General features: G+C 44.8%; 1 protein-coding gene across 8 annotated transcripts in view; it reads left to right on the plus strand.

Moving 5' to 3' along the window:
• AKAP7 (A-kinase anchoring protein 7) overlaps positions 1 to 17,536 on the plus strand; it is a 162,959-nt gene that overhangs the window by 23,769 nt on the left and 121,654 nt on the right. For 5 of the 8 annotated variants that reach the window (XR_013176455.1, XR_013176456.1, XR_013176454.1 and 2 more), the window contains exons 3-5: positions 561 to 700; positions 7,305 to 7,441; positions 16,499 to 16,659. Coding sequence is in view for 2 of the 8 variants with exons in the window: in XM_077162903.1 (XP_077019018.1) it covers positions 561 to 700; positions 7,305 to 7,441; positions 16,499 to 16,659 (438 nt within the window). In the remaining 6 variants the exon portion in view is untranslated. Of the gene's footprint in view, positions 1 to 560; positions 701 to 5,881; positions 6,023 to 7,304; positions 7,442 to 16,498; positions 16,660 to 17,536 lie in introns of all 8 variants that reach the window. The other 3 variants (XR_013176459.1, XR_013176458.1, XR_013176457.1) reach the window with 1 other exon arrangement.

The following is a 17,536-nucleotide window of genomic DNA, read 5'->3' on the forward strand; positions in this document are numbered from 1 at the left end:
TAGTTCTTATTCCTGGTTTATCTGTTTTCAGTAGTCAGAACTTGTTAATTAATTCCACAATTAGAGCTTGGTTGAGCTAAGCCCTGCTGCTAGTGAAGTCTGTTTCCTTTTTCTTTGGGGAACCAGCCTGTGGGGAAGGGGCACTGGTCTCCGTGGCTTGGGGTCTCACCATTCTGTATGGGGTCTCAGCGGGTCCAGCTTGTCCAGGCAGGTGTACGCGGTGTCTCCAGTCAGTGATGTGGCCCCAGAAGTTGTTCTGTTCTGTCCCCAGTTATTTACTAGCTCTTCTGGAGGATGAGCTAAATCCCACACCTGTGTCCCCTGTTCATTTTTTTATTGTCTGCAGCAGAGGTGGGAGCTGGGACAGAGAACATACAGTATGCAAATGCTAAAATATTTACTCTCTGCTCCTTTACAGAAGAATTTGCAAACCCCTGCTTTAAATAAAAAAATGACAATTAGGAATAGCAACTAGCTATGTATTGCTTGTTTCTTGTTTTTTTAATTACTGTATTATCTTATTGTATTAGACATGTTTTTGTTTGACTTTTTTCCTCTAGTCACTGATGTACCTCAGATAAATTTGAAGAAAAGTCAAGAAAAGGAATGGAACAGGAAAAATGAGATAAAGAAGATTAAGAGAAAGCTGAAAGGTTATCAGCCCAACTATTTCCTCTCTATTCCGATCACCAATAAAGAGGTGCGTTTTGAAAAGAGACTTGTTTTTCCCATAGGTGTTATTCTAAGTTTTGTTTGAGGAGCACTAAATGCTTGTGAGCTCTCTTGCTTCAGCTTTGGAGAGGCTCTGGCGGCATTTTAGCTGGCCACACAGAAATGTATGGAATATTAGGAATGCATTTAAATAATAGTAATAATTTTGTAAAAGCCACTTGACAGAGTATTGCACAGTGGTGTGTCAAGTGCCTTTCCAAGCTTCTGTTCAGTCCACCCAGAGCAGCTGCAGAGAGCAGAGAGCAGTGGCCAGCTAGGAGCAGAGGGTTCTGACATCTTTGCGGCCACAGGGGACTGGTGGACGGGGGGATTGGGGCTTCTTGCCGCTCAGTCCCATTGGGGTAGTGATTCGTGCACCGTAGTTTGTTCAGAAAATTCTCATTACTGTATCAACTTAACATTTCATGATACTCTTTAGAGCCTGGTAGACATTTATTTACAGCCTGAAAAATTAGTATGGTATGAATAATAACGTGCCCAGCCAGTTGGTCTGTGCTGTGGTGCGGAGGGAAAGTTGCAGAATCCAATTAGAACTGCTGGAGCAGCAAGGCAGGAATTACAGGGATCAGCACTTGCCTTGGACGACTGACTGATTCCTTCTTGACCCAGTTCAAGAGCCACGTCTAAGTTTCTGTTTGATCCTGTGTTATTATCTCTTTCACCAAGCACATTTTTAGGTTACTTTCACAATGCTGCTATCATACCATCCATTATCAAAACATTTCCATCCCTCCAAATAGGAACCCAGTGCATTAAAAAAGTCTTCACAAATACAGTCCATACATGGTGTACAGTTAGTGGTTCACAATATGCTTACATAGTTCTGTATTCATCATCATGATCATTTTTGAACGTTTGCACAACACCAGAAAATGAAAGAAAAAAGAAAGAACTCCTACATTCCATACCCCATACCCTCCCTCTCTTTGACCACTAGTATTTCCATCGACCCAATTTATTTTACCCCTTATCCCCCCTATTATTTTTTATTCATATTTGTTTACTTATCTGTGCATACCCTTTATAAAAGCAGCGTCAGACACAAGGTTTTCACACTCACACAGTCACATTGTAAAAGTTATATATTTATACAGCCGTCTTCAAGAATCAAGACTACTGGAACAGCTCTACCGTTTCAGGTACTTCTGTCAAGCCACTCCAATGAACCATAAACTAAAAAGGGGTATCTATATAATGCATAAGAATAACCTCCAGGATAACCTCTCGACTCTTTTTGAAATCTCCCAACCACTGAAACTTTATTTTGCCTCATTTCTCTCCTCTCTCTTTTGGTCAGGAAGGCTTTCTCGGTCCCTTGATGCTGGGTCCTGGCTCGTCCCGGGATTTCTGTCCCATGTTGCCAGGGAGATTTACACCCCTGGGAGTCATGTCCCATATAGTGGTGAGGGCAAGGAGTTCACTTGCTGCATCGGCTTAGGGAGAAAGGCCACATCTGAGCAACAAAAGAGGTTCTCTGGGGGTGACTTTAGGCATAATTATAAGTCAGCTTAGCCTGTCCTTTGCAGGAATAAGCTTCATAGGGGTGAACCCCAAGATCAAGGGCTCAGCCTGTTGATTTTGTTGTCCCCCCTGCTTGCAAGAATATCATACATGGAAAAGTTGACTATTTCCTCCGTTCTCCTTAGTTCCCCAAGGGGACTTTGCAAATACTTCTTTATTCACTGCCCAAATTACTCTGGGATATATTGGGGCATCACAACCTGGACAAACCAACAAAATCTCACACTCTACTCAAGATTCCATGTACTTGGTGAGGAAACCAGTACCCTTTGAGCTTTCCCATTCCCTATCTCTACCGCATCCCCTGGTAATGAATATTCTGGATTCTGACTCTGTGAGTTTGCGTATTCTCATTGTTTGAAATCAGTGAGATCATATACTATTTGTCCCTTCATGTCAGGCACTAACAAAAGGAAAAGACCACATCACACGTTGTTTATGGCTGGGTATTTGGGATGCTCTGATTGTCCTTCAGGTTGGATGGTTAGCCGAGGTCTTTACCCTATGGTTTATTTATGTCCACATGTCCTTAGGGTTTTGCTGAAAGTTGGTGGAGACCTTGCATACTTGGGCAGTTTGTGGTATCTGGCTGCCATGACCTAAGAATAGTCTTCAGAATGACCTCCTGGCTCCATTTAAATTGCTTAGCTGTCACAGCAACTCTGATTTGTTGTATTTCTTGTAACACTTTCCCCTTGTTATTTGTTATTGTGGCAACACTTAGGCTTTTAGTTCAGTCCCTGAGCCTAGGGTGGTGCTTGGGGGAGAAGAGGAAGAGAGCAGGGCTGGCGCTCAGGGGAGAGGTGTGCTTCTGGCATAACCAGTTACAGCTGGAACACTTGGGAATAATAAATACCGCATTCCAGATGCTGCTTTCATGGTATGGGTTCAACAGCAGTTATTCCGGATGTGGGGAAGGTGCCTCGTAATCGGTGGGAAGGCACGTTTCAAGTAACCCTTAAACCCAAATACCCAAATAATGTCATGTTTCCCTCTCAAAAGACTTATTTGTAGTTGGCAAAAAGCTCACTTGCAATACAAGTAGGAGATACAGAAAATGGCAAGGGCAGGTGATATATGTTATTTCTTATGTGAGTTTGAGCACCATTTTTGTTTGTTTTTATTTTTGTTTTAAAGCACCTAAAGTTAAATTTATCTTTTTGAAAAGAAATTAGGAACTTTTGTGAGAAGGCCTGGGAAAGGAAGCACCATTTGTAACATTGTTTCCATGGGAGACTATTTCAGCTCCAATTAAGTGGCCTGCAAAGAAGCTGGTCGAAACGCACAGGCACAGTGCCTGCGCTGCTTCCGGCGCTGCTTGTTGGCATCTAGTTTTAAAGAACCGAGCGCTCAGACTTCTGTGAGTTTTTTATTTTAAACACATTCTTAGAAGTTTGGTATTCTTTTAAGGGGAAATCATGCTCTCATATTTCTAAGGAATAGAATCTGAGAATGAATTAGAGTGACTGCATAAAAACACCTCAATTGTGGTTCTGTAAAACTGGATGTTTCTCCATTACCTGTTTAAAAATAAAGAGGAAAAAATTTTCATGGTGTTTTAATAAAATATTAAATATTATTTATTCCAGCTGTATTTATATTTGTTGATTTTATGTGCTCCTTTGTAGGGGGTCATGATATAAGAAATAATTATGTTTAGTTCTGGGTAGTGTCTAATAATTATAACCATTATTAATAGCTGCTCTTACTTTGCATCAGAAACGAGTCTAAGTGCTTTCATGTATTGACACAGGTAACCCACGAAGTAACTTAATGAGGTATTATTTTTATTATTCTTAAATTACAGGGGAAAGACTGATGTCTTCTTTAAGGCTATGCGGCTCTGGTAAGGGATTATCCAGTTTTGAAGGAAAGCTATAGGCAGCAAACTGGCTAGATCAGCAGTTCTAATAAATCTTAACGAGGCAGCAGATATAGTAACAATAAATGTTACAGCTTAGAAAACTCCAGAAATGGCTCCACAGACAAGGTCAGGGCATTCCCCTTGCTGTGTGCTGGTGGGGGGGGGGGGCAGTCCCTATGTGGTGCAGAAACACATTAATTTAGGGTGGGTTTGAGCTCATTTATGGTTTGATTCAATTAGAAGCTTAAAACATATACCAATACATTTCTAATTGCATTATTTCTTAGGCATGTGGAATGCAGCTCAGTGGTGACATTTAGCAGATAGGTATCTGCTTTTTTTCCTCTTAACTCAGAGAAATTATTCAGCCAGTGGAACATTCAGGGTTCTAATAAAGCTTTTCTTTTTAAAAGTTTCTTTCAGTGCCATATTTAAAAATGTAATTAGAGTATTAAGTTTGGAAATATGGGCTGGGCAGCCCTACGGATGGCTGGGTTTATGGTGATTAGCATCATTGGCTCTATCGAATTTTAAAATAGTGGCTGTAAAAACTTGTTTCTTTTGGCCTCTCATGACACTGGGATTTTTTATTTTTAAAGACAAGGGCTCTGGAATATTTTTCTTTTCTTTTAAAACATAATTTTGAATTAAACAATTTTAAATTAGTTTTTTAAAACATAATTGTGAATTAAATGCATTTATATCAAAGAATAAATAAATTAATCTGGAGCATCAAAGTGTAGTAAGAAATATGTTACTTAATTAGATTAGCTTTTAAGGCTCATTAGTCTGAGATTACCCGCATTATAAGTGTGTGACTTCGGAGAAATACTCTCCAAAATGTTCTGCTTCTTTTTAGCATTTTTACAAGCTACTGGGTATTCATTGTTCTGGTGATGTAAGAGTGTTCTGTGTAGGGCACTGCACTGAAATACTGAAAAGAAAACTAGGCGGGTATTTGACACTGTCCTGAACTCTCTCGTGTGAGTACTTGAATGTAGGACCAGGACCGAATTGCCATGAAAATAGGAATACTGCGGCCGCTGGTGGCCCCCGGGGCCTCGGACGCGGTCCAGGGCGCTGGGCCTGGCAGTGGCGCCCCTGACGGGGGCAGGGGGGGCAGCAGGGCAGTGTGGTGGCGGGAAGCGTGGCCGGGCAGCGCCCTCGTGGCCCTGGTGTCGCTGCGCGCTGGGTCCCGGCACCAGGCGGCTCCTCCCTGGGCCCCGGGCGCTCCTTGCCCCGCCAAGCGGGGCCGTCAGCCGAGGTCAGCGCTCCTGGACCCGGAGGGCGCCCGCCCCGAGGCGGCGTCTTTCCTCCTTGCGTCAGGGCCATGCGTTCCGGTCCACGGCGTCCACTACGACCCCCTAGAACCCCCCTGAAAATGTCTTTTCCACCAGTTTTCATTTCTTGAGCCGGCGGCTACATCTCTGCGTGACCCTGCCCGCTCCTGGGAAGAGCGCTGCTGCCCCTTGGTCCCCCTGCCGCTGCCCCTCGATACCCCCCCGCCCCCTGCTGCCCCTCAGTCCCTACCCCGACTGCCCCCTTGGTCCCCCCCCCGCTGTCCCTCGGTCCCCCCCCATTGTCCCTCAGTTCCCCCCAGCTGCACCCCTCAGTACCTCCCCCACTGCCTGTCACCCCCCCATGCCCCGCCTCTTGGGTGCCGCCCACGTCTCCCCCTGCACCACTGTTCATCCTCTTCCCAAGCGCCCTGGCTGCTCTGGGTGTGACTTTGGGGAGACTCTTATAGATCATTCTGTGTTGCAGGTTTGGTTCCTTTGTTTTCCTGAGCTGACCCATGTAAGGTGCTCCGTGGGTGGCCAGAGGCTACCAAGCACCCGGTGAAGGCCCGCTGCAGCCGCTGCTGTAGGTTGAATGCATTTTAGAAATCATCCTTCCTGGCTGCCGGTGAGACAGCAGACAGAGGCAGCATCTGCCCTCAGGGCGCTTCCAAGTTCTCTGCCGTGGGATGCTGAACCCCGGCTTCTGGGGCCTGTGTGTGTGCTGCTGGGGTGCTCTCCTCTGGCTGCTGGCACTCTCTTATGGCCATCACAGAGGGAGCGTCTTGCCCTAGGAGACACCCTTTCCGGTGTCACTGTGCAGCTCCCGACCAGCCAAACCTTGGCTCCTGTGTAAGTGCTCCAGGCCACAGGGAGCAGGGGAAAGCGAAGGTTATTTTGGGGCAGTGGGTCCCTTATAAAGATGCTCGGGAAGTCAGGTCCCAGCAGCATCTCATGATTTGCCAGCCTTGTTTTGCAGGTAACAGAGATAGTGACAGGTGACAGGTGACAGAGATAGTGTTCAAGATAAAGCAGCTGCTCTCTGGTTGGAATGGTCAGTGGAGCTCACCCACCAGTCTGCTTCCTGCTTCTGATTCTCTTCTTCCTGGCCCTGATGCCTCCCGCAGTGCCCTGTCCCCTCAGGGCTTCAGGGTGCTGCTGCCTGTCCCCTCAGTGCCACCCAGCTCCCCGTCTGGGTTCAGCGTGCTCACACCGCTGCTGAGCTGAGGGCCGGGTGGCTGGGGGCCTCACTCCCCTTCGGCTAGGGGCAGATGAGCGACAGCCCTGGAGCTCCCTGCCCGCATGCTGTGGCTGCTTTCCGAGTGGCACCTTTGGTCTCCTGTGCAGTGCACACTGCAGGGTCGTGCCCCTCGTCACCCTTCTGGGAAAATGGTGATGGCGTCTCTGGCTGCACCTTTTCCATCCCTAAACCATCCTCACGGCCCCGAGCGTGGCTCCTCTGGCTCATTCACATGGGGACAAAGAAATCGCACTTCCAAGGAAGCAGAAGCTGCTGCTGGGCTTCTGTGCGAGAGTGCGGCGCTTTTAGGAATGACCATCATTAAGGCGAGTCTACGGTCCAGTCCAAGCCCGAGTTTCTGAGAGGATCATGGCCGGTGGGAGATTTTCCACCCCACCCGTGACCCATCTGTAACAGGAGGGCGTTGGTCTCGCGCTGCTGCGATGAGAGAGCAGTGTGTGGTTTCTACACGCACACATCCAGGTCTTCAAGTCGGCTACCAGGGCCTTCGAAAACTCGCAGACAATCTACAGTTTAGCTGAAGAATCTGGAAATTGTTCATATTTCGTTTTTTTAAATTTTTCTTTCTGATTTGTATTTTACCATTAAGAAATTTTGCTTACCTAATTTTTTCTTCTGTTTTTTTTTGGGTGGCAATGATGGCGATTAGATTACAAGTGGAATTAAGACCCTGCAAAATGAAATAATACAACAAGACGGTCGCCTGGCCAGAGCCATGGTTGGGGTCGGCGCATTGCACGTCACGGTGCTGGTGATGCAGCTGCTGAACAAGGAGGAAGTGAGCGCGTGAGTAACGCGCGTGCCTCGCTGGGGCGACAGTGGTTCCTTTAATGTCACTAACCATCGCTGCACCCAGAGAGCATCCAAATGCTGAAGGAGTCTTTATTATGTTTTATCTTGTAATCAGTATGCAGAACTAGTTGTTTAAATATTCTTCATCTAGACTGCCCTGGCGGGAAGCCCTTGTCTAAGCCATTGACTTCTGAGGTGATGTGTAGGCATTCTAGGCCTGCCCCCTGGGCTGGCTCTGGGGAGGGGGCTGGACTGTGGCAGAGCCCCTCTTACTGGTGGTTTGGTTTTATCTCTTTGCTTTCTCAGTAAATGGGGGAAATAATAGTATCAGTGCCTGTCAGAGCCCCTGTGGTGACTGCTCCAGCTGCTGACGATCCCCTGGGCTCTGGCTGGTTCGGCTTCGCCCCCTGTGCTGGTTTGAGAGGATGTATGGACCCTAGAAAAGCCATGTTTTGATCCTAATCCCATTTTGTAAAGGCAACCGTTTCTTCTAATCCCTATTCAATATTGTATGTTTGAAGCTGTAATGGGATCACCTCCTTGGAGATGTGATTTAGTCAAGGTGGCTGTTTAAGCTGGATTAGGTGATGACATGTCTCCATCCATTTGGGTGGGTCTTGATTAGTTTCTGGAGTCCTATAAAAGAGGAAACATTTTGGAGAATGAAGGAGATTCAGAGAAAGCAGAGCAGAACGACATAGCCATGAGAAGCAGAGTCCACCAGCCAGCGACCTTTGGAGATGAAGGGAAATGCCTCCCGGGGAGCTTCATGAAACAGGAAGCCAGGAGAAGAAGCTAGCAGATGACGCCGTGTTTGCCATGTGCCCTTCCAGATGTGAGAGGAACCCTGACCGTGTTCACCATGTGCCTTTCCAGATGAGAAAGAAACCCTGAACTTCATCGGCCTTCTTGAACCAAGGTATCTTTCCCTGGATTGATACCTTAGATTGGACATATCTATAGACTTGTTTTAATTAGGACATTTTCTCGGCCTTAGAACTGTAAACGAGCAACTCATTAATTTCCCCTTTTTAAAAGCCATTCTGTCTCTGCTATATTATGTTCCAGCAGCTAGCAAACTGGAACAACCCCCGTCCTGGGACCCTGCCCCACCGGGTGCTGTGAAGGTCACTGCATCCCCCAGGGAAGAAACCTCATTCTCCATCCGCCTCTGGGCACTCTCTCTGCAGGGATGACCTCCTTGTTCCCCCTGCACTTCCCAGAGCTGGACCTTTGCTCTTTGGTGACTGAAGTCAGATGCAGGGTGGGCTGCTGCTGTCTCCACCGCGTGGGTGTCTCCCGAGGGTGAAGATGGCATGTGAGGTGGACTGTGGAAGCCAAGACAGAGGCGGGACAGTGCCTGGCCGGTTGTGCTGCTGCTGCACTTCCCTGGAACATCCTCCGGTCTTTAGAGACTGGCTTCTGACCTCTGCCTGATGCTCTCCACGGGCCTGGGGAGGCAGCTCTCGAGCCCCTAATGAGGGCAGAGAGGGCAGAGAGGGCAGAGAGGGCAGAAGGTTTTGGTGGCTCACTGTGATTGCTCTGATCATCAGATGGAAAATGAATGCTCTGATGCTCTTAGAAACAGAGTCGCCAAAGAGAATGGAGCTGGGAGGCCTCAGGAAGGGACAAGGGCCATGTGTGAGGGCAGAGCGGTCAGTGCGGCCAAGTTGGGCCTGGGACCAGCAGTCCATTCCAGGTGCCTGGAGTGGGGGGTGGGGCCTTGGGGCCTGCCCAGCTGCAGAGGGGTGAGCGGTGGAAACTGGCTCCCCTCAGGCGCCCCTGCCCCTGCCCCTGCCCCTGGCTCTGGGGCCAGAGCGCCAAATGGCAGAAACACTCAGGTTGCTGTGGGTCCCTCAGGGCATGGCTGGGGAACTGTCTAGACTCTTTAGAGAAATTCCTGCTCCACTAATGTTGGAAGGACGTGCAGCCACTTAGGGGTGGCCTGGGACGGTCCAGCGGGGTCCTGAGGTGCTCCCACCTCTCTTCAAGGCAGTACAGGACACATCGCAGCCCAGAAGCTTCCTAGTGCCTGCCGTGTGGCGGGAGTCTGCGGGGCAGGAAAGGCTGTGGAGGGCCAGGGCAGGGCTGGGCATGTGTCCTCCATGGGGGGCTCCAGCAGCAAGTGCCAGTCTGGTGCCAAGGCCCACGGACATCCTCTAGAGGTGCCCCGGGGCTCCCCAGAATGGAAGAGTGCGCCCAAATGGTCCTGAAGGGAGGTCTGAATTAAAGAAATAGTTGTACCCTAAGGAGATCTTTTAAAGCTGAAGAGATTGAGTTACTGTTAATCGGCAAGTTTAGGTTTTACCCCCTCGCAGGGCTGTGGCAAGAGCACGTCGATCTCTCCTGCGCAGAGCTCTTTGCAACCCCCCCCCAATTATTTCATTTGATCTCACAGCAGTCCTGTGAGGGGGCGGCACAGAATCTCATCTTTTATAAGCATGGGAAACTGAGAAGCCGAGGAATTAAGCAAATGGCAGTCATATTAGAGAAATCAGTTGTCTTTACTGTACCAAGGTGTGTGTTTGAGTGTGAGTGTGTGTGACCGGGAGAGGGAGAGAGGAGGGGAGACTGAGTGTGGCTGGGCCCTGGTGGCGTGCACGGGTCACCGGCCTTGGGTAGGCAGTGGCTTCAGCTGGTGGGCGTGGTCAGCCTATGGGGTTGGGGTGGGTCCTAGGTCAGTTCATGATGCTTGGAATGCCTGCAGTTCTCAGGGCGGGGGCGGCCCCCTCTAGGAGACTTTGAAAATACCTGGGAGCGTTGTTGGTTGTCATGGCTCCTGAGGCCTGCTCTGGCAGGAATGAAGTCCTACCCCGAGTCCTGTGCAGGGGACAAGCCTGAACGGGGACGGGCAACCTGCCCTAAATCCCGGGGTCGCCTCCAGGGAGCAGGGAACTCTGAGTCCTCTGCTCCCTGCTAGGCCATGTCTGTTTTGTGTGCAAAACCGAAAGCATAAAGCAGCATTCTCATGCCATTTTGTGATATTGGAATGGTATTTGTATTGGAAATTGATGGATGGATATTTGCAATTTAGTAATGTTGACTAAGTTATAAAGCAAAATCTAAGAAACAAGAATAAATAAGAGTAATTAAGAATAATCTAAAAATAATTTGCTGTGAAGAAAAGATTGTATTTTGCAATTCATCCAACATTAATTATCAGCTGTGTACAAGATACTGATTTAGGTGTTTTGGAAAAATAAAGATGAATCGGGACTGGATTTTGTGCTCATAGATTATACAGTTTCACTGATTATATTCCAGGAACCTAAATACCTATAATGCAAGGTAAAAAGTGGTTTGTTTCATCAGATGTGATGCTAGAGGAATTCCAGAGGAGGGCAGGTTCACTTCTCATTGGGGAGGCCGGAGGTGTTTTGGGTGGAGCTGTCAACTGATGAGTCCCTGGTGGGTCCCAGGGTGGCCAGGCCGGACAGTGAGAGCCAACAGACTGGCTGTTCCCTGGAGACACTCTCTCTGAAGGGGGTTGGAGTCTCTAACCTCTTCTCTGTCTTTTATCCTGTACTGCGTAATATGCCAGTCATCTAGAGAGTCAGTTTCTTGTCCTTTGTTATCATTTTACAAAATCTATTATGGTTGTATTTTAGGTGGTCATTAAAATACTGGATTAGATATGGAGCATGCAGGGATACTTTTTAAAATCATGGATTTCGGATTTCCTCAGGTAGACACCACCTGAAATCCTTTATGTCCTCATCATGTAGAAGAAAGGAATGGAAATATATTGGGGGAAACTCAGCTGCTTTTTGAAAAGATGGCTCTTCTGTCTTAATTTTAAAACAAGCTTTGAGTCTGAACTCCAGTTTCAGAAATCAGTTTCCTATATGCATATATATTTTGCCATAAATAGAAGTCTTTCCATAAACTGCTCTTGAAAAGATATTCTATTTAAAAGTATTTGACAATGAGTCTTACCAATATACCCTATGATTCCTTCTGGGAACCAGTGAGATCTCATTAGGACAAATTTATTGATTTATACCACTAATCTGCTACATCTGTGTTCTTCTGAGAAAATAGAGTGTGTGATTCCCTGGGAAAACCCTGGCAGTTGGCAGACCTGCTCTAATGTGGTTTCACTGAGAGCAAGTATGTCGAGTTTCCTCCGTTTATGACAGATGCCCCAGAAGTGTCTGTTCTGTGGTCGTGAGCTTTACCTCACAGCACACGGCGAAGGACAACATGGCAGTACAAGTGTGTACTTTGTGTGTTTTTGGATGAATGTAAATAAATATTGGATTAACACTGTAGATTTGGAGGAACAAGGAAAAATGTTGACATTTCCAACATTATTGTTATTATCCTATTATGTATTATCCTGATAGATCGTGCATTTTGTTGTTATGGAGTCATGAGACTGAGTATGGAAGCCAGGATGAAAGTCAGCTAAAAACTATATGAAGACCGTGGCTTCTGAAAAGATGGTGGACCAGAGAGGTGTGAGTTCACTCCTGCTCCATGAAACAAGATAGAAGACAGGGAGAAAATCTCCACGACTGCAGGTCCTGGGGTAGACCCACCAGCCAGCACTCCCTGGTGGAGTGGCTCCCCTGCTGGAGCAGCTCCCCAGGCAGAGCAGCCCCCGGGCAGAGCAGCCCCCCTGCGTTCAGCCTCCACCTTGAGGTGCTCCAGCCAGGAGGGGTGGAGCTGATGGAGGAGGAGCCTCACCGTTGCCATCGGCTGGCCGGACGTGGCTAGGAGTCCAGGTTGGGTGTCCTGCGTGGTTGTCAGCATTCTGCCACTGGAGCACCCGTGCACCCTGGTGTACCTTATAATAAACCCTTAAGCTGAGCTGTGTCCCCTACATGTGGTCTGGATGTTGATTTAGCAGAGAGTAACCAACAAAGTGTAGAAGGAAACATTCAGCAAAAACTAAGTAAATACACAACTTTAGAAGAGTGAAGGAAACCAACTTACATAATAACTATATCAAGATAAACAAATGCCTGGAACACAACAGAAAATCACAAAGCACACTAAGATCCGAGCAGAAATGGCCCAGCGAAATGACAAAGTCAGAATTCCAGAGGGGACCCAGAATATGGAACAATTACTTAAGGGTATTTATAAAGAAATAAAGGGTATCAGGAAGACACTACAAGAGCATAAAGAAGAATTCAGGAGGTTAAATAGAAAAATGGCAGATGTCACAGAAATGAACATGATACAGTAGACCAAATTAAAAAATATACTGGAGACACATGATAGCAGATTCGAAGAAACAGAAGGAAGAATGAGTGAGATATTAATTCAAAATGGATTAAAGACTTAAATGTAAGAGCTGCTACCATAAAACTTCTAAAAGAAAATGTAGGGAAACATCTTCAGGATCTAGTAATGGGAGGCAGCTTCTTAAACTTTACATCTAAAGCACAGGCTGTGAAATAAAAAATAGACAAATGGGAACTCCTTAAGATCAAGAGCTTCTGTGCCTCAAAGGGCTTTGTTAAAAAGGTGAAGAGGCAGCCAACTCAATGGGAGAACATATTTGGAAACCACATGTTGGATAAAGGCTTGATATCCTGTGTACATAAATTATACCGCTTACCCACAAAAGATCAAACAACCCAGTGATAAAATGGGCAGAGGAAATAAATAAGCACTTTTCTGAAGAGCAAATACAGATGGCGAAAAAGCACACGAAGAGCTGCTCATCTTCACTGGCTATAAGAGAAATGCAAATTAAGACGGCAGTGAGATACCACCTCACATCTATAAGAATGGCTGCTATTAAATAAACAGGAACTATAAATGTTAGAGAAGATGTGGAGAAATTGGAAATGGTTTAGCTGCTGTGGAAATTAGTTTGGTAATTCCTCAGAAAATGAAATATTGAGTTGCCCTATGACCTGGAAAACCAATACTCAGTATATACCCAGAAGAGTTGAGGGCAGTGACGCGAACAGACACTTGCACACCGATGTTCATAGTGGCACTATTCACAATTGCCAAGAGATGGAAACGATCCAGGTGCCCATCAATGGACGAGTGGATAAACAAAATGGAGTATATACATACGATGGAATATCATGCAGTATTTAGACAAAATGATGTCCCAAAAATATGACAACATGGATGAAACTTGGCGACATAATGCTGAGTGAAATAAGTCAGACACGAAAGGACAGATACTGTATGATCCCATTATTATTTACTCTGATAAAGCCACCAGTGCTTTGGAGCAGTGTCTGTAGCTGCTTGTTGAAGAGTGCTTGGAGAATTATTGGTTTTTTTTTTCTTTCTTTTCTTAGATGTTATATTTTACAGCTAAAAAAACGTTTTTTTTTTTTAAAAAGCTATAGTCCATCTTGACCAAAAGGGGAAAAAGAGGTGTTAATAAAATATCAGTGGCAGAGAGAGGTCAAATAGAGTTGAGAGGCTACTCTGGAGGTTGCTCTTACGCAAGCTTCAGTTAGAATTTGCTACCCATCATAACCTGCCAGCCTCCAACCAAGACCATTTCAGTCAATCCTAAAGAAACCTAGGGCAATGTGTAAGATTCCACAAGGGTTCCAGGCACTAGAGTAACTTTCCAGAAACCTACAACCTCCAGATGGGTCCCTGGTCCAGATAAGTGCTGAAACCTAGAGGTCCCACCTCTCCAGAATATCAGATAGTTCCATCTCCCTACCCCATATTAGTGACAGCCTCTTCCAATGTGAAAAAGTTAGAATGGGCACAGCCCAAATACCCGTAAAGAGTGGGAGAAAGATCAAAGGTGATGGTGGAGTTATACAGAGAAGGTAGGGTTTAACAAATGAGTATGACTGCTTAATCATTAAATTGACATCTCCATCTCTTTTAGTCTTCAGTATCTTAGAGCAGCTAGAAGTAAAAACCTAAAATTATGGAGTTGTAACCCATGTCAAACTCTGAAATATGTTCTACAACTAATTGTGGTGCTGTGCTTTGAAATTTATTGTTTTTTTTGTATGTATGTTATTCAAAAAAAATTTGATTGTGGTGATAAAAAATTTAAGCCCTCTAACCTCTTATATTCTGGAGCAGCTGGAAGGAAAAATCTGAGATGTTGGAATGGTAGCCCAGGACAAACTCTGGGATCTGTCCTGTTGAAGAGGGCTTTGAAAACTACTGCTTTTTTATTTCTTTGCTTTGTATATATGTTATACTAGACAATAAAAAAGTAAAAAAAAAAAAAGCTATAGGCAGTTATAATAATATTAGATAAAATAAATTCTTGAAATAAAAAATTTGGAAATAATTACAGTCACTACTATAGCAAAGTTGTTATTTGTAATAACTTTTTACTTGATATTTTGAGAATGTACACAGTTTTGATAGTTAAGCAAATAGTATTTAAAATACTGTTTAATGCTTAGAATTTAAGTAACTCTGGTATCTGAATTTACAGATTTTTTCCTTCCTTTAATTTTAAATTGGCTTATTGAATATATTGTACTAACAGGTTTTACAATGATTACTTAGATATATATAAATATATATATTTTTACGTGGGCAGGCTCCAGGAATTGAACCTGGGCCCTCTGGCATGGCAGGCAAGCATTCTTGCCTGCTGAGCCACCGTGGCCCGCCCACTTAGATATATTTTTTAATATGCCTGTGGGTAAGCTAGATATTCATTTTAGGAGTTTAAGATTTCTATTTGTTAATTGTGAAAGTATTTGTAACTTCATATTTTCCTGAAACCAGGAAAATACTTAGTAACATAGGTCATTACTATAGCAGTACAGATATTTGTAAGAACTTTGTACTTAATATTTTGAGAATGTTCACAGTTTTGATAGCCGATCAAATGGTATCTAAGTTAGTTCTTAATACTTAAAATTCAAGAGCTTTGCTATTTGAATATGTAGAATTTTCCTTGTTGCCTTAATTTTATGAAACTTATTGCACAAACAAAGGCTTTACAATGAGTATATGGGTACTTTATTTAAATTTACCTATGGGTAAGCTAACTAAGATATCTGTTGTTGGTGGTTCTAGGTGTATTTGTTTTCTTAAATAGAAAATGTTAAAAAAAAAAAACCCTATATGAAGACCAATTTAGAAATATAAAAAATCTAGAAAAATACCAAAATCTAGCCCACCCCCATTTAAACTACTGGTGAATAAACCACTGATCAAAATAACTTATATTAATTGTGATTTAATAGAAAGGTTTTTTTTTAAGATCTCCCCAGACAGTAAGAGCATGCTTTGTTCTTTTTTGAGTAATTGCTGCCCTCTAGTGATGTTTTCATTTTTTCCCCATAATAAAATAAATAATTTCCATCTTCAGGGTAGAAAGAACTGATTCTAATTTTAAAATATTCAAAATCTGATAATGTTGAATTTATTAGTGTAATAAATATATTTCATTTCAAGAAAAAAGCATTTGAAACACAGAGTGGCTCTAACCCCCAGCCTGAGGAGATAAAGCACACTCACTGTATGCGGCCGTGCCTTGGTCTAGTTAACCCAAGAGCAGCCTGTGTTCACTAGGGAGGTCATTGTAGTTTAAAAGCTCATATATGATGCTTTAATTTAGCTAATTATTAAATTAGTTAGTCCTTTTATCAAGATTCTAGAGCTTTCTATATAATCTGATATAAACTCTTGTAATTATTGGGTTTCCTTAGGATATATTATTAGTGTTTTTTTTTTTTCACATGGGCAGGTACCAGGAATCGAACCCCGGTCCTCTGGCATGGCAGGCAAGCATTCTTGCCTGCTGAGCCACCGTGGCCCGCCCTATTAGTGATTTTGTAAATGGCTTCATAATTTTTTTTGGTTAAAATTTTTTTCCAATTATGGAATTAGATTATGAAATCTACTTTCATATTTTTAATAGTAGCTAAAGTTAGGTAAAGATTTAATTTACTTTTTCCATAGTTTTTGTTTTAAAGTTAATAAAGTTTTAATCATATAAATTATTTATACAAGCAGTAGCACAAATTGTTTATACATCTAGTCACGCAAATATGAGGATTAATGTGTATTTCTGAAATTGCTTCCTTGTCATGTTTGGTCCTGGGTTCCCCGTTTACTGCTGACGTTCTCTCTCGCCAGTGGCATCGACGCCCTGTGGGAGTTAAAGCCATCCGTGGAAGAGATCCTCCAAGGACAGCGGTGGCCTCTGCCCTTTCAAGGGATTGGGACTTTCGGGAATCAGGTCGCATTTGTGCAGCTGGCAGAGGGCGAGCACGTGCAAACACTTTTGGAAATAGCAGGTAAAACAAAACGGCGACACTCTCAGGTGAAATTCCATCTTTCTAGAGAGCAGTCGTTTATAGAGGTTCTGTCGTAGAGGACTGCTAGCTCTGGGGGCTCTGTCCCTCCATCATACGGGAGCAGCTGTGGCGTTTGCTGGGATACATAAAGAAGCTGAATAACGGCCTGACCAGTTGCCCTGAGGCTTTGATCTGAAGGTCATCTGGGTTGGGGCTCACTGGCAGGCTGTGGCCTGGACTCGGGGTGTGTGAGGACTGTCCCTGTGCTCCCCAGGGCCTGCTGGGGCATGCCCAGCCTGCGGCGAGCATGGAATGATGAGCTGAGGCACTTGCCGTCCGCGTGGGCTGTGGGGTGGTGAGTGTCCTTCAGGGAGGATGTGGGGGGCTGTGGACGCCAGGATGTGCCTGAGCAGGGATTGCTGACCCGTGCCTGAGTTTATCAGCTGAGGCTGCTCCTTGGACAGTCCTGTGCCTTCCCCGCTCCCTTCACTGTCAGCCCAGTGAAGGTTGGACGTGAGCTTGAGGACAGCTGCGCCAAGACACTCGATTGAGAACTAAGAGCTTTTCAGGCCTCTTTAGCTGTGGGTAGTCCTGGAAATTAAGTTCTTTTTTGTGAAACACTATATATTTCAGAATTTTAAAATTTCTTCATGTCACCATAACACTTATCCCAGTAGGAAATAGAACTCTATTTTAGAGTGCAGTAGAAATACAACCGTTAACACACCTGTCACTGAACAGTAGAAGCTGTTGAAAGTTTATGGTTCTGTTAGCAGTTTTCCCCAATAATAGTGTTTTCTATTGCTTTTGTTGCTAGCCAGGACTCTGTACCAGATGAGCAGTAAGAGTTATCAGTGGGGTAAAGAAAATTTATTGA

The sequence above is a fragment of the Tamandua tetradactyla genome, chromosome 5 (assembly GCF_023851605.1).
Source record: "Tamandua tetradactyla isolate mTamTet1 chromosome 5, mTamTet1.pri, whole genome shotgun sequence".
Classification (NCBI taxonomy): Eukaryota; Metazoa; Chordata; class Mammalia; order Pilosa; family Myrmecophagidae; genus Tamandua; species Tamandua tetradactyla.